The sequence below is a fragment of the Felis catus genome, chromosome A2 (genome assembly GCF_018350175.1).
Source record: "Felis catus isolate Fca126 chromosome A2, F.catus_Fca126_mat1.0, whole genome shotgun sequence".
NCBI classification, from domain to species: Eukaryota; Metazoa; Chordata; class Mammalia; order Carnivora; family Felidae; genus Felis; species Felis catus.
The window spans coordinates 114,172,471-114,191,558 of NC_058369.1; the positions used below are offsets into that span (position 1 = coordinate 114,172,471).

The 19,088-nt window shown below is 41.4% G+C and overlaps 1 protein-coding gene across 13 annotated transcripts in view; it reads left to right on the forward strand.

The window, feature by feature from the left end:
• DNAH11 (dynein axonemal heavy chain 11) overlaps positions 1-19,088 on the forward strand; it is a 372,548-nt gene that overhangs the window by 204,496 nt on the left and 148,964 nt on the right. For 12 of the 13 annotated variants that reach the window (XM_045052477.1, XM_045052478.1, XM_045052472.1 and 9 more), the window contains 5 exons: positions 656-817; positions 1,088-1,281; positions 6,231-6,393; positions 8,159-8,282; positions 8,732-8,874. In XM_045052477.1, coding sequence (XP_044908412.1) covers positions 656-817; positions 1,088-1,281; positions 6,231-6,393; positions 8,159-8,282; positions 8,732-8,874 — 786 coding nt within the window. Of the gene's footprint in view, positions 1-655; positions 818-1,087; positions 1,282-3,680; positions 4,143-6,230; positions 6,394-8,158; positions 8,283-8,731; positions 8,875-19,088 lie in introns of those variants that run through there. The other variant, XM_045052483.1, reaches the window with a different exon arrangement.

A 19,088-nucleotide genomic window follows, 5' to 3' on the forward strand; every position in this document is an offset into this window, starting at 1 on the left:
TGTTCGGGCTCTCAGGTACACCTGACATCACCAAACGTTGGTTTAGCGCTTGCAACTACTTGTCGACAACTCGCTGTGTTCTCTCCTAAGTCTAGAGCCAACCGACTCTCTCACAAAGACATGGCTCTGTGTGAATCCAAGATAGTGGAGGGCAGTGTTGAAGGAGGGCGGGAGGCAAAACGTTTTGGTGCTGATTCCGCATCTACCACAAAGTGTGATTTTGGGCAATTTACTTTTGGTGTCGTTTTCTTCATCTGCAAAATGGAAGGGTTAAATGAACTGATATCAGACGGTATTAGAATTTAAAAAATTTGATCCTGTGACATTCATGGTAGCTGTTTGTAAAACAGTTTGGGGAAACTTGATCTGTCGAAAGACTTAATAGACGCAAGTCCTCTAATGAGGTGTTTATTTCCGGGGCTGGCTTTTGAAATACAATCTTAGCTACGTTCCAAAACTGGGTATAATGCTAGTAAATTTTTAAGATATTACTTACCAGAGAGTAAAACTACCAGTATAATAATTCTACTGACAATATTTCTTTTGAAGTAATAAATTACTAAATTTAGTATACAGTTAAAATGGTAAAGGAAAATACTATCTTGGAGTGTTATCTGTTTCTGAATTTTTAATTTTTCCCATTCTTTCTTTGTAGGGGATTTTATTTGCTTCTCCTGAATGCTTAAAATGTCCAAATGATTTAATACGCCTGTGGCTTCACGAATCTTCGCGTGTTTATGGAGACAAACTGGTAGACCCAAAGGATTGTGATTTGTTTCAGAAAAAAATGCTGGAAACTGCTTATAAACACTTTGAAGTAAGTGTGTGGAGTGTCAGAGGTGACCATCCACTCTGGCACTAACTGGTGTCAGGGCAGAGGTAGATACGCATGTGAATGAATTGTGCAGATACTTACATGCTTGGAACCATTGTGATTCCGGAATGTACACCGTCTGTACTTGGGAACATCCCACCTACCTGCTCATGGACTGACCTGCATGCTCGTCCCTTGACGGGCCCCTGCGCTTCCAGATGAATCATTCTGGATGGCTGCTGTGACTATCCTTGTCTTTTCCTCCTCCTGCAGGGTGCAGATGGTCATGCGCTGCTTCAACAGCCCCTCATCTATTGCCACTTTGCACACGGTGGGCAAGATCCATGTTACCTGCCGGTGAAGGACTGGGAGGTGCTGAGGACAGTTCTTACAGAAGCCTTAGACAGCCACAATGAGCTGAATGCTGTCATGAACCTGGTTCTGTTTGAAGATGCCATGCAGCATGTGTGAGTTGACAAGTCGTGATGGTTTTTCACAATGTAAAAATGGCTGGGTCACCACAATCGTTGTTTGACTGTAGATCATACTCAGTACTCTGAGCTGGTAGTTCTTATGTCTCATTTGCCATCCAGTATAAAACTGTAAGTGTCTCTCTAAGTTAGGTCACCATCTTTTTTTTATTTTTCCCAGAGAATTTTTTTTTCATTTTTGTTTTTTTATCTACATCCAAGTTAGTTAGCATATAGCGTGACAATGATTTCAGCAGTAGATTCCTTAACGCCCTTTACCCATTTAGCCCATCTGCCCTCCCACAAGCCCTCCAGTAACCCTCTGTTTGTTCTCCATATTTAAGAGGCTCTTATGTTTTGTCCCCTCCCTGTTTTTATATTATTTTTGCTTCCCTTCCCTTGTGTCCATCTGTTCTGTGTCTTAAAGTCCTCATATGAGTGAAGTCCTATGATATTTGTCTTTCTCAGACTAATGTCACTTAGCATAATAACCTCTAGTTCCATCCACAGAGTTGCAAATGGCAAGATTTCATTCTTTTTGATTGCCGAGTAATACTCCATTGTGTGTGTGTGTATGTATGTATGTATGTATGTATGTATATATGTATGTATGTGTATGTATGTATGTATATATGTATGTATATGTGTATGTATATATGTATGTATATACATATACATATGTGTATGTGTATATACATGTACATATATGAATATATACATACATATATGTGCACGTATATATACATGTATGTATGTATATTATAACATACAATACTCCATTTGTGTGTGTGTGTGTGTATGTATGTATACACACACACACACACCCCATCTTCTTTATCCATTCATCCTTCGATGGACATTTGGCCTCTTTCCATACATTGGCTATTGTCGAAAGTGCTGCTATAAACATTGGGGTGCATGTGCCCCATCGAAACAGCACACCTATATCCCTTGGATAAATACCTAGTAGTGCAATAGCTGGGTCATAGGGTAGTTCTATTTTTAATTTTTTGAGGAACCTCCATAGTGTTTTCCAGAGTGGCTGCACCCGTTTGCATTCCCACCAGCAGTGCAAAAGAGATCCTCTTTCTCCGCATCCTTGCCAACATCTTTCGTTGCCTGAGTTGTTAATTTTAGCCATTCTGACAGGTGTGAGGTGGTATCTCATGGTGGTTTTCATTTGTATTTCCCTGATGATGAGTGATGTTGAGCATTTTTTCACGTGTCAGGTGGCCATCTGGATGTCTTCTTTGGAGAAATGTCTATTCATGTCTTTTGCCCATTTCTTCACTGGATTATTTGTTTTTTCGGTGTTGAGTTTGGTAAGTTCTTTATAGATTCTGGATACTAACCCTTTATCTGATATGTCATTTGCAAATATCCTCTCCCATTCTATCAGTTGCCTTTTAGTTTTATTGATTGTTTCCTTTGCTGTGCAGAAGCTTTTTATTTTGTTAGGTCCCAATAGTTCATTTTTGCTTTGGCTTCCCTTGCCTCTGGAGACATGTTGAGTAAGAAGTTGCTGCGGCCAAGGTCAAAGAGGTTTTTGCCTGTGGATTTTGATGGCTTCCTGTCTCAGGTTTAGGTCTTTCATTCATTTTGAGTTTATTTCTGTGTATGGTGTAAGAAAGTGGTCCAGGTTCATTTTTATGCATGTCGTTGTCCAGTTTTCCCAGCACCATTTGCTGAAGAGACTGTCTTTATTCCATTGGATATTCTTTCCTGCTTTGTCAAAGATTAGTTGGCCTTATGTTTGTGGGTCCATTTCTTCTGGGTTCTTTATTCTGTTCCATTGATCTGAGCATCTGTTTTTGTGCCAGTACCGTACTGTCTTGATGATTACAGCTTTGGAATGCATCTTCAAGTCCAAGGTCACATCTTAGTAATGTCATATGTCAGTATACTATTTTCTGATGTGTGGTCACAGCCATAATTTCATTTCACTGCAGCCCTGTTAGGTAAGAAAACTAAGAAAGAGGAAGGCATGGGAGATGCTCAAAGCCATAAGGTTCTTAAGGGGCAGAAACAGGATGAAGTGAAACTGCTGGTCATTGGTAAATCCTGTTTATGGAGTGCCTCCCGAGTGCTAAACATGAACAGTGTCAGGCTTTTCGCTACTTTTGTGCAAATTAGAAAAGGAAAGGGGCATGTTTGCTTGGCAGAAAATTAGATGCCCCTGTTCTGGTGTAGAGTTTGGCTGACAAGGCTCTCTCTAACCTCCTAGACTGGGTTTTTTGGACAGTGCACAGATCATGCAACCATCCATAGCTCCCTTGCTGTCAGACAGGGTTGTAAGGCACTAGGGATACAGCAGCAAACAAGATAGTCTAGTCCTTACTCTAGTTGGGCTTATATTTTAGTGATGCTGAAAGACACTTATAAGGATATGAACAAATAAGCAAGAAAATGTCGGAAAGTGATATGTCATGCTAGGAAATAGATCGATTCCAAGTACTAAGTATGCACATTCCCAAAAAGCGTCTGGGTAACTCCGTGAGGAGGTGATATTTAAAGTGAGATCAAATGGTAAGCAGGAGCTAAGCATAGAAAGATTTGAAGGAAGAACATTCTAGGTAAGGGCATATTTCATGTGACCCCAGGGTTGAGGGTTCAAAAACAGAAAAGGGGTCATCATGGCTGCAGCATGGAGAAAAAGTGGAGAGAGCAGTGTGTGACACGGAAGGAGAAGCAGCAGTGGGTCTTATTGGTGCCTGTTTTTTCCTTGTTACCAGAGGAAGGAGTTCCAATTTTATTCTACGTGCAGCGAGAAGCTTTTCAACAGATCTGAGCACAGGAACGACAGTATTTGTGGAATAGTCTCAGCAGCTTGCCATTGCTGCTGCTGTGTAGGAAGCAGGGTACGTCTTTACGTCCATTATTGTTCTCCTGGTCACCATCATTGGTCACTGCTCTATTCGTTTGCTAGCACTGCTGTCACAAAATGCCACATATGGATGGTTTAGATTAACAGACATTTATTGCCTCACAGTGGAGGCCAAAAGTCTGAAATTGAGGTGACAGAGAGCCACGTTCCTTCTGAAGGTGTTATGAAGGAATCTGTTCCAGAATTCCCTCCTAGCTTCTGGTAGTTCCTTGGCTTATAGCAGCTTAACTCCAATCCGCACATGGTATTCTTTCTCTGTGCATGTCTCCTTCCAAATTTCTCCTTTTTATAAGGACACTGGGTGGATTGCATAAAGGGCCCACCTTACTACATAACATAACCAATTTCTTCCTCAATGACCCTATTTCAAAATAAGCTTACATTCTGAGGTACTAGGGGTTAGGACTTTACAATATAAATCTGAGGGGATACCTTTCAGTAGATAACACTGGCTTTTCCAAAGTGAAAGATTCCAACAATCTTTCTGGCAAAGATTAAAATAATGAAATCATGGTTAAAAATAAGTCAAGAAAGAAGGAAGTATGGGAAGAAGGAATTTGGAACACACACATACGCATGAAAGGTGGAGAATCCAGTTTTTAGAAGTTGCTCTTGAAAATGTTTATAGCCCAAGTGCTCAAGAAAAACTTTGGAGACCTCCCCATCGTGAATTATTATAAGCATGTTAAGTATTGATAGTTTCATTGATCCCTTTGTGGTTGCAGTCCTCTGGTTATGCCGTGGTTTCGGTCAGAATTTGACCATGGTGCTAATTGAAGTATTAGTAACACTGTTCCTGCTTCGGCTGGGATACACTGCGTACGTACGTTATGGGGCAGGTGAAAGAGATCTCCTGCTGCTGCTGGAGGAGAGACTCTTGTCACAAAATCCTTCAACCTGGGCTCCTCAGTGGCCTACAAAGGTAGACTGTTTCTTTGATCAGGGAGTATGCTGAGTGACTCAGGGTGAGAGATGACTTCACAGCACGTCCTGGAGGGCTTGCAGAAAGGAACTTTGCTTAAGAACCTGGTGAGGTACAAACCTCGAAGCAAATGTTAAAATGAAAGGGAAACTGCTTTGTAACTTCGGGCTTGACCTGCATTAGAGTAGTTTTTCGGCTTTCCTGAGGTGATTTTGTTGTGTGGTCATGTAAGGTAAAACCCACTGGAAGGGCTAAGCTTGTAAAATTAAGCTGTCTTTTTAGTTACTGAAGGCTTTCAGTGGAGAGGTGCCATTCCCAGCATAAGTGATCCCAGCTTTGTTTTATCTGGAAGTGCTTTTGTGAAAACCATCTAGGTGGATCATCGAAGGCTGGAAGTTGACATTCAACCTAGAACTGACGTGATGCTGTCTGATTTTTTGCATGTGGGTGTCTGTATGCTTATATTTGGGGGTTTTGCTGTTCCTGGTATTCATAACATAATTATGACCTATTTCTTCAAGATGATGTTAAAGCTAGCTTATTCATAACTGTAAAATGTGGGGATGATATCAGTAGCTTAGTCCTTCAGAATCTCCTCAATAATACAGAGCAAAGGACTAGTTGGACTTGCTGGAGATATAATTCAGTGATTCTGAAAGATTTCAGTAAATTTTCTAGAGTGCCCAAGGACAGACAGAGCTTTAGTGCAAAGGAAGTAAGAATCGTAGAAACAGGTGTTTAATCTGCGTGAAGTCAGTCACATGTGAGATATTTGTTGATCGAAACAAATCCATTCTTTCCAAAGTAATTTCACAGCGGAAGTTTCTGGCACAAGTTGCTGGACTTGGATGCTGGTGAAGTTGGGGTCTTTCTTGCTAATCGGAAAAACTTGGCACTTGACGAAAAGGCCTTGTGTATGGACAGGAAGAAAGCGGTGAGTCCAAGATGTGGTTAGCAGGACAGTTTGTTAGGCCTCCAGTGTGAGGGCACAGGGAGGGAGCATCCTTGATGTGGAAGCAGATGAGAGAGGACTTAAGGTTTAAAATAAAAATTCAGGTTCAGTGTGTAGAAACGTTTCTAAAAAGTAAAGCAGACCTAGTCCCTAAGCTCGTCAGCCTTGAGTGTGCCTTCTCTCTCCAGGTGCCGCATCAGCCGAATCCTTCGCACCCCTCAGGGTCACGCGCTCTTGATCGGAGTGGGCGGCACTGGCAAGAAGAGCTTGTCCCGCCTGGCAGCTTACGTTTGCAACCTTGAGGTCTTCCAGGTCACTGTGACCCAAGGCTTCGGAATCCAAGAACTCCGGGTGAGTGAGGGTGACAGGTGGTCCCTCTGCCCTCCTGCCTGGTCGATAAAGCAGGAGCTGGTAGCGTGCCTGTGTCAGCTCTGACTCCCCGATTTGGCCAACGCTTCCCCCGCCAAGAGGGGGAAAGTTTCTGCTGATTTAGGTACCTTTGTCTCTTGCTTCTTCATGGTAAATTTAGTAATAGTAAAATTCTATAAATGATTATAGATATATAAGCCTATAAGCCTATAGACCTGACTCAGAAAATACTGTATTAAATACTTGCTCATAGGGGCCTCTGGGTGCCTCAGTCAGTACATCATCCCACTCTTGATTTAGCTCAGATCATGACCTCACAGTCATGGGATCAAGCCCCACATTGGGCCCTGTGCTGACAGCACGGAGGGTACTTGGGATTCTCTCTCTCTCCCTCTCTCTCTCTGCCTCTCTCTCTCAAAATAAATAAACATTTTTAATTAAAAAAGTACTTATAACCAACATGGTTTTTCCTTTGTATTGACCACACTTGCTGTTCAACACTTTTAGTATTCCTATATAATGAAGGGGCAGAAAAAGATACTGCCTTCACAAATGCAAGTAGATTTCTTCCATTTTGAATGAATCATGAAAATGATTCATTGACAGGAATACATGTGCTTTTTAAAAATTGGTTTTTTAACTTGGTGTGATGAGCACTGGACATTGTAAGTAAACGATGAACCCCTGAATTCTGTTCCTGAAACCAATATGCACCATATCTTGGCCAACTAAAATTTAAATTTAAAAAAAATTGGGGCACCTGGGTGGCACAGTCAGTTAAGCGTCCGACTTCAGCCAGGTCACGATCTCGCGGTCCGTGAGTTCGAGCCCCACGTCAGGCTCTGAGCTGATGGCTCGGAGCCTGGAGCCTGTTTCCGATTCTGTGTCTCCCTGTCTCTCTGCCCCTCCCCTGTTCATGCTCTGTCTCTCTCTGTCCCAAAAATAAATAAACGTTGAAAAAAAAATTTTTTTTAATAAAAATAAAAATAAAATAAAAAATAAAAAAAAATTGGCTTTGGGGTACCTGGATGGCTCAGTCAGTTGATCATCTGATTTAAGCTCAGGTCATGATCTCATGGTCCGTGAGTTCAAGCCCCATGTCAAGCCCTGTGCTGACCTCAGATTCTGTCTCTCCCTCTCTCTCTGCCCGTTCCCCACTCGCACTCTCTCTGTCTCTCAAAAATAAACAAACATTAATTTTTTTTTAATTTGGGTCTTTAATCAGAACTATACTTACAAAGTAATATTCAAGGTTTGTGGAAAGTGATGTGTGGGTGAAATGTGGGCATTTTCACCCAAAAAGGGAAAATAAATCACATGCTTTCAATATTTCTAAGCAAAACTAAGTACATAACCAAATAAAAACTGTTTTCCCTGAAACAGTCAGTTGTTGAAATGAGCAGATTTTTCCTTTTACCACGTTGCTTGGCAAAGGCATCGCCAAATTCATTTTCGGACTAGTAGGAGGGAGTTATCCCTCGGCCACTGATTTTCATCCCTGTGTTCCGTTAAGCCCCAGATATGGCACTCATCGTTGTATTGCCAGAGATGGAGGTGATGTCATGCTGTTGACCCCCATGTGGGGTCTCTGAGAGGAAAGAACATGTAGGTAGACAAGGGGAAAGTACAACATGCCTCTTTCTCGCCGTTGTTACACAGTGCTTCCCAGCCCACACAAACATAGCACCATCGCAACATCACATCAGCATCGCAACAACGCATGAATGATGGCCTCCTTTCCTTACAGGTAGATCTTGCCAATTTGTACATCAGAACTGGAGCCAAGAACATGCCCACTGTGTTCCTGCTGACAGATGCCCAGGTTCTAGATGAGAGCTTTCTCGTGCTGATTAATGACTTGCTGGCATCAGGTGATTAAATCAACACATTCCTTGAAAGATCTTCCCCCATGACAAATTATCTGTAGTTGCAGTGAACTTTAAAGAGAGATAATTTGTCTTTGAGGTGTTTGCTGGGACAGTCTTTGGGGAGAAACCCGTAAACCTAACTAATTTGACGTGTATTGCTTTCTTAGTCTGCTTACAGTTGTAAGGTGCTTGGAGGAGCCTTGAGGAAAGTAGTAAATGTTATTCCTACAGGTACACACTCAGTGGGTGTGTCCATCACAGCTCGTTCCCCGAGTGCCATGTGGCTTGTAAATACAAGAAAGAAAAAAAAATTGAATTGCATTTCTGATTTCCAACTCTTTATCATTTAAACTGAACTTTGTATTATAAAGCAATCCAAGCATTAAAAAGTCTGATCTAAAATTGAAATTGTGACTGCCTTTCAGTAACTCTACTCACTCCTTTGGGGGCAGGAGAAATTCCGGATCTGTTCAGCGATGAAGATGTAGACAACATAATTTCTGGAGTTCGTAATGAAGTTCGTGGTCTAGGCATGGTGGACTCCAGAGAAAATTGCTGGAAATTCTTTCTGTCCAGGGTGCAGCTACAGCTCAAGGTAAGAAACACTTGCTTCCATGCATAATGTTTAAAACCTGCCATTGGAACTCTGACATGGTTCGCCTTCACGGTGCATACCGTGAGCTTGAATTTCATCCATTCGGTTTGAAAGGACGTTTGTATTTTTACATGCCCGTGTCTGGAGTATACCTTCCGAAGGTTTCCCTTATGCTGAGCATCTATAAAGCATTGCACCAAGCAGACTGCGTGCTGCTCGACTGAACTGGACGTGGTCTTTGTCCTTGAGGAGCCGACACTGCTCAAGGAGACAAGAGCCCTTACAAATAACTCTAGTACAGGACTGATGTGTGTATTACTGTGAGTTACAGGCAAGCACAGCATTGTTCCCTGCAGTGGGCTCTCCTGGAGGAAGTGACACGCCATGCCTCAGGCATGCATTGGAATCCATGGGGAAGCGCTGGGTGGGGAGGATCCTTCAGGGAGAGGACATAGCAATTTATGTAAGTGTAGGGTTGGACTGTCCTGTAGACCTTTGGAGAAACCCAAGATTGCCCTGAATAACTGGAACACAGGGTTTGTTTTAGGGGAAGAAGGTGGATCAGGCTGGGAAGTAAGTTAGGATGAGGTAAAGGGTTGTAAATCATGAAGGCAGCCGTGGGAGACGTTGGATTAAGGAACTCTTCCCTCCAGACTGCTCTGTGCTTCAGTATTGCTCATAGGGATATAATATAACCAAATACTAGCCTCAGGAAAGATCAAGCATTCTAAGACATACCTCCAAATTCATGGCAGGAAGCCAATTTAAGGAAAATTCAGGCTTCCTGGTATAGACATGGTTAGTAACCTAGCCACTTTCCACTTTGCTGTTACTTCTAGGATGCCAGGCCTGTCGGGCAAGTAACAGGCTCCAGGATTCAGTAGAGCCTGGAAACGACAAGGAAAGGGGGTGGGGAGTGTGGCAGCCATGAATGTACCTCCCCTTGGAGAGATTGTAAGGTTCTCTTCTGCCCTGCTCTTTTAAATCCCACATTAATCTTACTGAGCAATGGTGGGCTGACGTTAGATCAGAATTTACAGTTCACTTGCCCAAAGCATTTTCTCCCCATCAAGATGTTACTAAGAATATTTTTGCCAGGTCATAACAAGGCGAGAGATTTCTCCCTGTTCCATGGTGGTACATTTGGATCACATTTTCTTGATGAAATGGAAAAACAAGTACAATAATAGAATTTGAGATGGTAATGTTATAAATCATTATCAAAGTCTGTTCTTAGAGCAACAAAATCAGCATTACCTAGAAACTTTCTATAAATGCAAATTTGGGTGCCTGGGTGGTTCAGTCTGTTGTGCCTCCAACTCGATTTTGGCTCAGGTCATGATCCCAGAGTCCTGGGATTGAGCCCCATGTCGGGCTCTACGCTGACAGCATGGAGCCTGCTTGGGATTCTCTCTTTATCTCTGTCTGTCTGCCCACTTCATACGTCATGAGACACCTGAGTGGCTCAGTCATTTGAGCATCTGACTCTTGATTTCGGCTGAGGTCATGATCCCAGGGTCATGGGATCAAGCCCCACGTCTGGCTCCACACTGAAAATGGAGCCTGCTTAGGATTCTCTCTGTTCCCCTGCCATTCCCAGTTTGTGTGTTCTCTCTTTATCAATCTCTCTCAAAAAAAAAAAAAAAAAAAAAAGACCAAGTTCTCCAGTTCCACCCTAGATCTCTTGAATCAGAAACTCTGCATGGGATCCACAATGTATGTTTTAATAATCCCTCTGGGGGCACCTGGGTGGTACAGTCGGTTAAGCGTCCAACTTCAGCCAGGTCACGATCTCCCGGTCCGGGAGTTCGAGCCCCGCGTCAGGCTCTGGGCTGATGGCTCAGAGCCTGGAGCCTGTTTCCAATTCTGTGCCTCCCTCTCTCTCTGCCCCTCCCCCGTTCATGCTCTGTCTCTCTCTGTCCCAAAAATAAAAATAAACGTTGAAAAAAAGAAAAAAAAATTAATAATCCCTCTGGGTACTGCTGAGGCACACTGAAATTTTGAGAACCATTGTTAAAAATAATGTTAAAGTGAGCGTTCTTTACCTACATCTTTTATATACAACTTTGCTTTTATCCATAGGATAAATTCCTAAGAGAATTGCTAAGTTCAGTTGTTACAGCTTACAGTGTTTTGTCTTGTTTTTAGTTTATTTATATATTTTGAGATAGAGGGTGAGAAAGGGGTAGAGAACAAGAGAGGGAAAGAGAATCCCAAGCAGGCCCTGTGCTGTCAATGCAGAGTCTGACGCGGGGCTCGAATTCATGAACTGTGAGATCATGACCTGAGATGAAACCAAGAGATGGATGCTTAACCAACTGAGCCACCCAGGTGCCCCATTACTTATGGCTTATAGTGGTTTTAAAACACACCTGCCAGTTCTTTGATGTGCTTTTTACACACACAGGTAGCGTCTAATTCCTTTCTTCTTGAATCAGGGTAGGCTTACAAGTATGGGAATGCAGACATGCTGAGTAACTTCTGAGGCTAAGCTATAAAGGGCCCACTTTTCCATTGACTTACACGTGTTTTTTTTATAAGACTTCTATGTATACAAAGCAATTAGTATTATATATGTATTTCATATATTTTTCCAATTCTCATTTGTCATTTAAATATACATACAGTACATGTTTATTTGTTTATAACTTTAAAGTTTTAAGAAGTTTTTTATTAGATGAATCAGTCTTTTCCATTATGGATTTGGAGTTGATTGTGAACTTAGGGAAGTTTTTCTCTCCAACATTATAAAACTCTTCCCTAGAAGCAGTGAGAATTCAGCTGGGCAGCAAATAAGAGAATATCCCCAAACTTAGAGACCTATGCTTTATCCTGTTTCCTTTCTGCCAACGCTTTTCCTCACACTTCCTGCTTTGTGACCACCACGTGAGTGCAGTGGGGTCTGTATTCCAGATAGGAAGACAGAGGGGGGAAAGCAGTGTGGGAGTTCTCTGAGTGGGAAACCAAGGCTTCCCCCCAAGACCCTATGCTGACGTCTTAGTGGCCACAAGTGTGTGTGTCACCTGCCATTTCTACCTACCAGGGAGTCTGGGGAAGTGAATTTTTGATCTTGTCACATGGCCTTTATGGATAAAATTAGAAGTGGATTTTGGAATAACAGCAGATTCCATCATTCCAATACCTTTATGTTTTATGTTTAAAACTTTGCTATATCTAGGGGCAGGGGGGGTGGGGTGCCTGGATGGTTCAGTTCGGTTGGGTGTCCAGCTCTTGATTTCAACTCAGGTCATGATCTCATGGTTCATGGGTTCAAACCCCATGTCAGGCTCTACGGTGACAGCTCCAGGCCTGCTTGGTATTCTCTCTCTCCCTCTCCCTTCCCCTCCAGCACTTGAATGCATGCATGTGCTATCCCTCAAAAGAAATAAACTTACTTTTAAAAAAAGCTTTACTACATCTAAAATATACTTATTACCATAAATGGTAAAGAGTGAGCTGAGAGGTTTCAGGTTATGTTTTTTTCCAGAAAGATACGTTTTTCTCTTAACATCATGTATTCCTTCCTTACTGATTTAAAGTAATACGATTTAAGGTAATATCCTTATTATATGTCATATCGAGCCTATTTCTAGATCCTTTATTTTTTTTAACTTTTGTTTTTTTAATGTTTGTTTATTTTGAAAGAGAGAGAAAACAGGGGAGGGGCAGAGAGAGAGCCAGACAGAGAATTCCAAGCAGGCTCCACGCCGTCCTCACAGAGCCCTATGTGGAGCTCGAACTCATGAGCTGTAAGATCATGACCTGAGCTGAAATCAAGGGTTGGAATGTTTAACAGACTGAGCCACCCAGGTGCCCCTGTTCTCTTGATAAGTCTCTGTTTTACTGATCCTAGCCTTGTGCTGTGTAAATCATTAAGGTTTTATTACACATTTTTATATCTAATATCTCACCATTCATGTTTACTGTTTCTTTGCTCTCACATGTCTCTATGTCTGGAAAAACAACAGAATCATTTTGTCACATTCTAAACACATTCCATTTTCATTTTGATTGTAATTGTGCTGACTGCTTATTTTATATTAGGGAGAATTAAATATTATGTAAAGTTTTTTGTAGAGGGAATATTTCTTTCACATGGTTTTCTGATGGCATATTGTTTGTATATAGGAGAGCTATTGATTTTTAAATTTGATAACCTGCTATTTTTATAACCAGCCTCTCTGGTAGTTTCTGATAGCTGGTTGATATCACATAGCCTGCAGGTAATATTTTGTCTCTTAATATTCTGTTTATCTGCTTTTCTCCCTCATTGCATTGTTAAATTTACTGAACGTTAAATAATTATGATGGTAGTGGAAACTTTGTCTTGGTTTTTACGTTAATAAGGACATTTCTCATGTTTCACTATTAAGTCTTTTGTTGGCTTTTGATTCAGAATATATATCTTGTCAAGGAAGTATCTATTAAGTTCCTTTTCAGCATCTGCTGAGATAATTATATGGTTTTGCTCCATGAACTTACTAACACTTGTACAGTACAGATTGACGTATCCAAGTTTTAACATTTTTACGTTTTAAATTCATCTTTCCCTTCACCTGTTTCCTTTCACTCCACTTCAGGAGGCCTTCCCAAAGGCGAGACCAGTTTTATGTTCACCTCTTTTCAGAGGCCCTTCTTCACTGTTGACCTCACCCCGAGCTAGAATTTATTTTGGTGTTAGATATGGATCATTTTTCCCCTATTGCCACAGGATTCCTACTTGAATAATCTATCTCTTTTCTACTGAAATGAATAAGAGAGTTTGTGTTTTAATGCTAAGGAAGAATAGGATGTCTCCCTCAAATACTCCTGTCCTTGTGACCTTGTCACTCCATTTGCTGCATCAAGAGGAGTAGTGATGAGCATCTTACCCTGGGGGACAAATAATATGGCATAAAAATGGGTCACCTTTTAGCTTCTTTCTCTTCATAAATACTACCCTCACATCCTTGGATTTTTAAGAGTTGTGGCTTGCCATGTGTCAGTTTCATATGTTGTGATTCTTGCCAGCGTGTACTAACGACTCAGAATTCCCGATGAGCTGATACTTGCTTTGCTTACGTTCCTACCGGGGCGACCTGGGACGCTAAATGTGTTACAGGGTTGGTGAGCACACCTGGCAGGTCAAGCTAAATGACATGAAGTTGCCACCCCATTACCCATGCTCACCACCCAAAGCCAGTACCCATTTGGAGTGCAAGGGCAGCGAGCACCTGTTGGCATGCAAAATGTGACTTCTCAATCTGCAGGGCACTTCCCATTAATGACTATCAGATGTGAGTACTTGGATTGCCTGAAATAAGCCAATGAGTAAATGCCAAATGCTTTCTCTCCTTCATGTTTGTATATGTACATATTTTCTTGTTAATTTTTAAAAAATGTTTATTTATTTTTGAGAGACAGTTAGAAAGAGGAGGCACAGAGAGAATCCCAAGTGGCCTCCGCACTGTCAGCGCAGAACCCAACATGAGGCTCTAACTCAGAAACCGTGAGATCACGACCTGAGCAGAAGTCAGATGTTCAAACAACAGAGCCATTCAGGCGCTCTGTGTGCATCTTTTCACACATAATTCTCATCTTGGAACTAGAGTATAGTATGCTCATCTTCTCTACCATTGACTTTAGTCAGCCCAAAAACTTTTCTTTCTTGTCTTCCTTCTCAGCCATCTGATACCATAGGGAAGGGGGCGCTTAACGTATATAAGAGCCCCTCATTGTTTCCTGAGACTCTGGATACCTGTCTTGTTACATATCTGTCTATTGAGAGATGTGTGTGTGTGTCTTTGTATACATACACTTATGTGATTTGTATTTTTAGACAATGAGACAGTCATTTCTGATAATATAAGAATAGGTGTTCATTGTAGAGAATTAAAAAATACAGAACCATATGAAGAAAAAAATTGGGCTAAATTATGTTGCTTGGAGATGACTACTGAATGCATATTGGTGTATCTCCTTCCAGTTTTCTGTATGTGTATAAACACATGGAAAGTACATATTCGGAACTGATGGTTTTTTCACATCTGTCACTATTTCCTTACATTCCTTTTTGCCTTTTTTTATTAGAAGGCTCCCATAGAAAAGAAATGATTCCAAGAATTGGGCATATGGAGTGAAATACTTCACTCAAACATACTTTATTCTAGATACCTATTTGTTTAACACCTTTATTCAAGTATATCCTTTACCAAATTTCCTAATGGTTTGTTACAGTTTTATTGATTTATAGGAATTCTTTCCATATCTGGATAATATTCAGATGTCCATAATGTTCTCACCTACTTTACATGTTGCCAGTGATTCTGCAAGTTCATCGTAATCCTGCCTTTGTTTACGATGACTTCTGTTTTATGTTGTTAAAAAATGTCTAATTTTTCTTACATGATTTTGTGTGTTAAGGCTTTTTGAGAAAGCATTTCCATACTTCATGGTTGTGAAAATATTCTTCTGAATTCTATTTAAATTGACTTAAAATACTTTTAATTGTTAACCCTGGATTTTTGTGTACCATACAGGTGACTTTTCTACCCTCACCATCCCTAAATTCTGTAAACACCATTAATTATATAATCTTTTATCGCTGATTTGAAATGCTAGCTGTCCTTATATACTAAATGTTTAAATATGTGGTATTCTGTTTTTCGACTCTGTTATGTTCCGTGAATATGTTCATCCCCGCTTACATCATTATCACACTGCTGGGGTACCTGAGTGGCTCAGTCAGTTAAATATCTGACTTCTGCTCAAGTCATGATCTGGTGGTTCGTGAGTTTGAGCCCCACATTGAGCCCTCTGGTGACAGTTCAGAGCCTGGAGCCTGCTTCACATTCTGTGTCTCCCTCTCTCTCCTTCCCCAACTCACACTTTCTTTCTCTCTCAAAAATAAATGTTAAAAAAAAATTGGGGGGAGCTTCGCCTGGGTGACTCAGTTGATTAAGCATCTGACTTCATGATCTCATGGTCCATGGGTTTGTGCCCTGCATCAGGCTCTGTGCTGACAGCTCATAGCCTGGAGCCTGCTTCTGATTCTCTCCCTCTTCTGCTCCTCCCCCAGGAGAATCTGCCTCTCTCTCGCTCAAAAAATAAATAAGCATTGAAAAAAATTTTTTTAATTTCTTTTAATATCACACTGCTTTGCTTATTGTAGCTCTGTGTTATATTCTGGAATCTGGTAGAGCAATATCTTCTTCCTTTTCTACATTTACTTAGCTATTTGTACCTTCACCAGATGAACTGTGGAATCAGCTTAGCATTTTAGAAAACCCTATGAGAACATATAGGCTAATTTGAGGGTGATGGATACATCTGCAATATTAATGTTTCCATTCATTCACACTGTTTTTCTGTATACTTAAAAACTTATGTTTTATTCCCCAATAGTGTGAATTGTGAATGTTGTCTTCTTGAAAATGTCGTTTGACGTTCTTACCCTTTTTTATTGCATATGAACTTTAGACTCACTTGGTTAAGCTCCATTCACCTTGTTGGGAATTACTAGAGCTGCCTAAGTTTTGTTAATGAATGTGGGAGGAGTAAGTATCTTCATAATGATCTTCTCTGGGAATGTAGCACATCTTGTCATTTAGTCAAAAGATCTTCATTGACTTTCAGTAAAGCTGCTGCTATCTTTGTATGTTTTACACATTTCTTAAGTTCTTTCTCAATATTTTATAGTATTTTTTCTCTTGCCAAATTTTCTAACAGTTTGTGGTGGGCAGATAAGAATGCCATTGGAGGGAGGAAGGGATGGATGGATGGATGGATGGATATTTATTTGTTTGTTTTACCAGCCAGTTCGTTGAACGCTCCAGTAGGTTTTATGTTTTGTACTTAAGAGTTTGCTGAGAGGACAGTTCCATCACCTTTGAATTTTTACTCCTACTTTCTATTTATTTTAGAGAGAGAGAGAGAGAGAGAGAGAGAGAGAGAGAGAGAGAGAGCGCGCGCGAGCATAAGCAGGGAGAGAGGCCGGGGGGCGGGGGAAGAGAAGGAGACAGACTGCCTCTTAACTAGTCTCCCTACTCAGAGCATATCCCCATGTGGGGCTCGATCCCACAACGCTGGGATCATGACCTGGGCCCAAATCAAGAGTCGGACACTCAACCACTGGAACCACCCAGGTACCCTAGTCCTTCCTTTCTAATAATTACCTCTTTTCTGTGTATTACAATATCCATAATTTTTGCACACCATTTAAAGCTTTTAAGTGATGACAGTAGCATCTTTGGCTTATTTTTTTATTTTAATGGGAATGCCTTTAGCTTTCTGTCATTAAGCATTGGATTAAATGTAGGCTTAAGATATTTTTAACATTTTTAGGAAGAGGTGTTGTATCATATATGTTCTTTCATAAATCCCCTTGTTTTATCCTGTCCCTTTGTCTTGGCCTATTCTTTTATTATGGGTTAAAAAATTTTTCTTAATGTTTGTTTATTTTTTTTTAATTTTTTTTTCAACGTTTATTTATTTTTGGGACAGAGAGAGACAGAGCATGAACGGGGGAGGGGCAGAGAGAGAGGGAGACACAGAATCGGAAACAGGCTCCAGGCTCTGAGCCATCAGCCCAGAGCCCGACGCGGGGCTCGAACTCACGGACGGCGAGATCGTGACCTGGTTGAAGTCAGACGCTTAACCGACTGCGCCACCCAGGCGCCCCAATGTTTGTTTATTTTTGACAGAGAGAGAAAGACAGAGTACAAACAAGGGACAGGCAGAGAGAGAGGGAGATACAGAATCTGAAGCAGGCTCCATGCTCTGTTCTGTCAGCACAGAGCCTAGTGCAGGGCTCGAACGCACAAGCTGCAAGATCATGACCTGAGCCAAAGTCAGACACTTAACCGACTGAGCCACCCAAGTGCCCCAATCTTACTATGGGTTTTTATAATGTTCCTTCTAGACTTTGGACAGTGTGAAATGAGTTTTTGTCCCCCCTTTTTTTTTTTTCCAGGTTCTCATCTACTCCAGTGGAATTATCTTCCTTTAAATCTGCTGGATGCTTTTTAAATTTTTCTTGGTTTCATAGTATTTTTCTTCAGGTTCCAGTGGAGCTTTTCTTGTTGTTCCTGTTCCTTCTCCCTTCTTGGGTAGAATAGAGTTCAATTCATACGTTGGCTTTGGCAACAGATACTGTGGGCAATGTGCTCTTGGCTCGCACTGCAGCATGTCTAGGGAGCCCGACAGTCTCAACAGAGATGTTAAGCAACACGGCCCTTAAAGCTGCAGATTAACACAGAAGCTCATAGCATAAACCACAAGACTGCCTATTCACACAAGTAATTGTCATGAGGTGTCTGTGATCTTGTATAAAAAGCTCAAATACTCACCTGTCCAGTAGAAAATAAGATGTTGCAAAACCTTAGCCTTACATGACGGTAAAGTTTCATCTCTTTAGATCTTCATGTGGTTTACAGGCAGAGCACTCAGCTTCCTTTCCTTCATGGGGATGACAACCTAGGGTGGTTTTATCATTGCGAAGTGCTGTCTTCTATCCCTCCTGCCCCTCATTCTGACACTTGCGCTGATGGAGAGCAGCACCCACTCTGACAGCTAGCTTGCCCAGTGCGGAGCCCAGGCTCTGCCGGTCTCTGCCCTGCCAACGGTGTTTTCCTGATCAGGACCACACCCTTCTGAATAGAGGAGCCTAACTCCTGCCCTTGTGTTGTTGATACAGTTTACATAAGAAGATTGAAAAGAACTTCAGAAAGAGGTGGAAGTGTGACCTTGTATTTTCTGAGATTCACTTTCCTTGAAATTTCCTAAAACAGCAAAGCTTCAGAAGAAATTAGGATGCAGATACCAAAATTTCATTTTTGCTCAGAAGAGTTTTTCACATTGCCTTCTGTTGACTCCTTCATCTGTCTGTGGGGCCTCAGCAAGTATCGGTTGAGTGCCTGTGATGTGCTGGTCCCTGGGCATAGAATAGTGTGCAAGAGCCAGCACCTGCCCACCGTCGTCGGAAAGGCAGGCACGAACCCCCAAATCACAGAAATCAAGTATGCAGTTACAACTCTGTGCACGAGAGGTACGGGGCATATAAGACAACAAAATGCAGGACAAGAAAAGTTTCACGGAGGGGGATAAAGGGTTGGAAAGTATCTCAAAGAAGCAGTAGACATCATCTGCCATATTATAAAAGAAATTTTGAACTTGGTGTTAAGTGCAGGGCTTAATCCAAGACAGAAGGACTTACCCGTTTAAATTCAATGAACTTT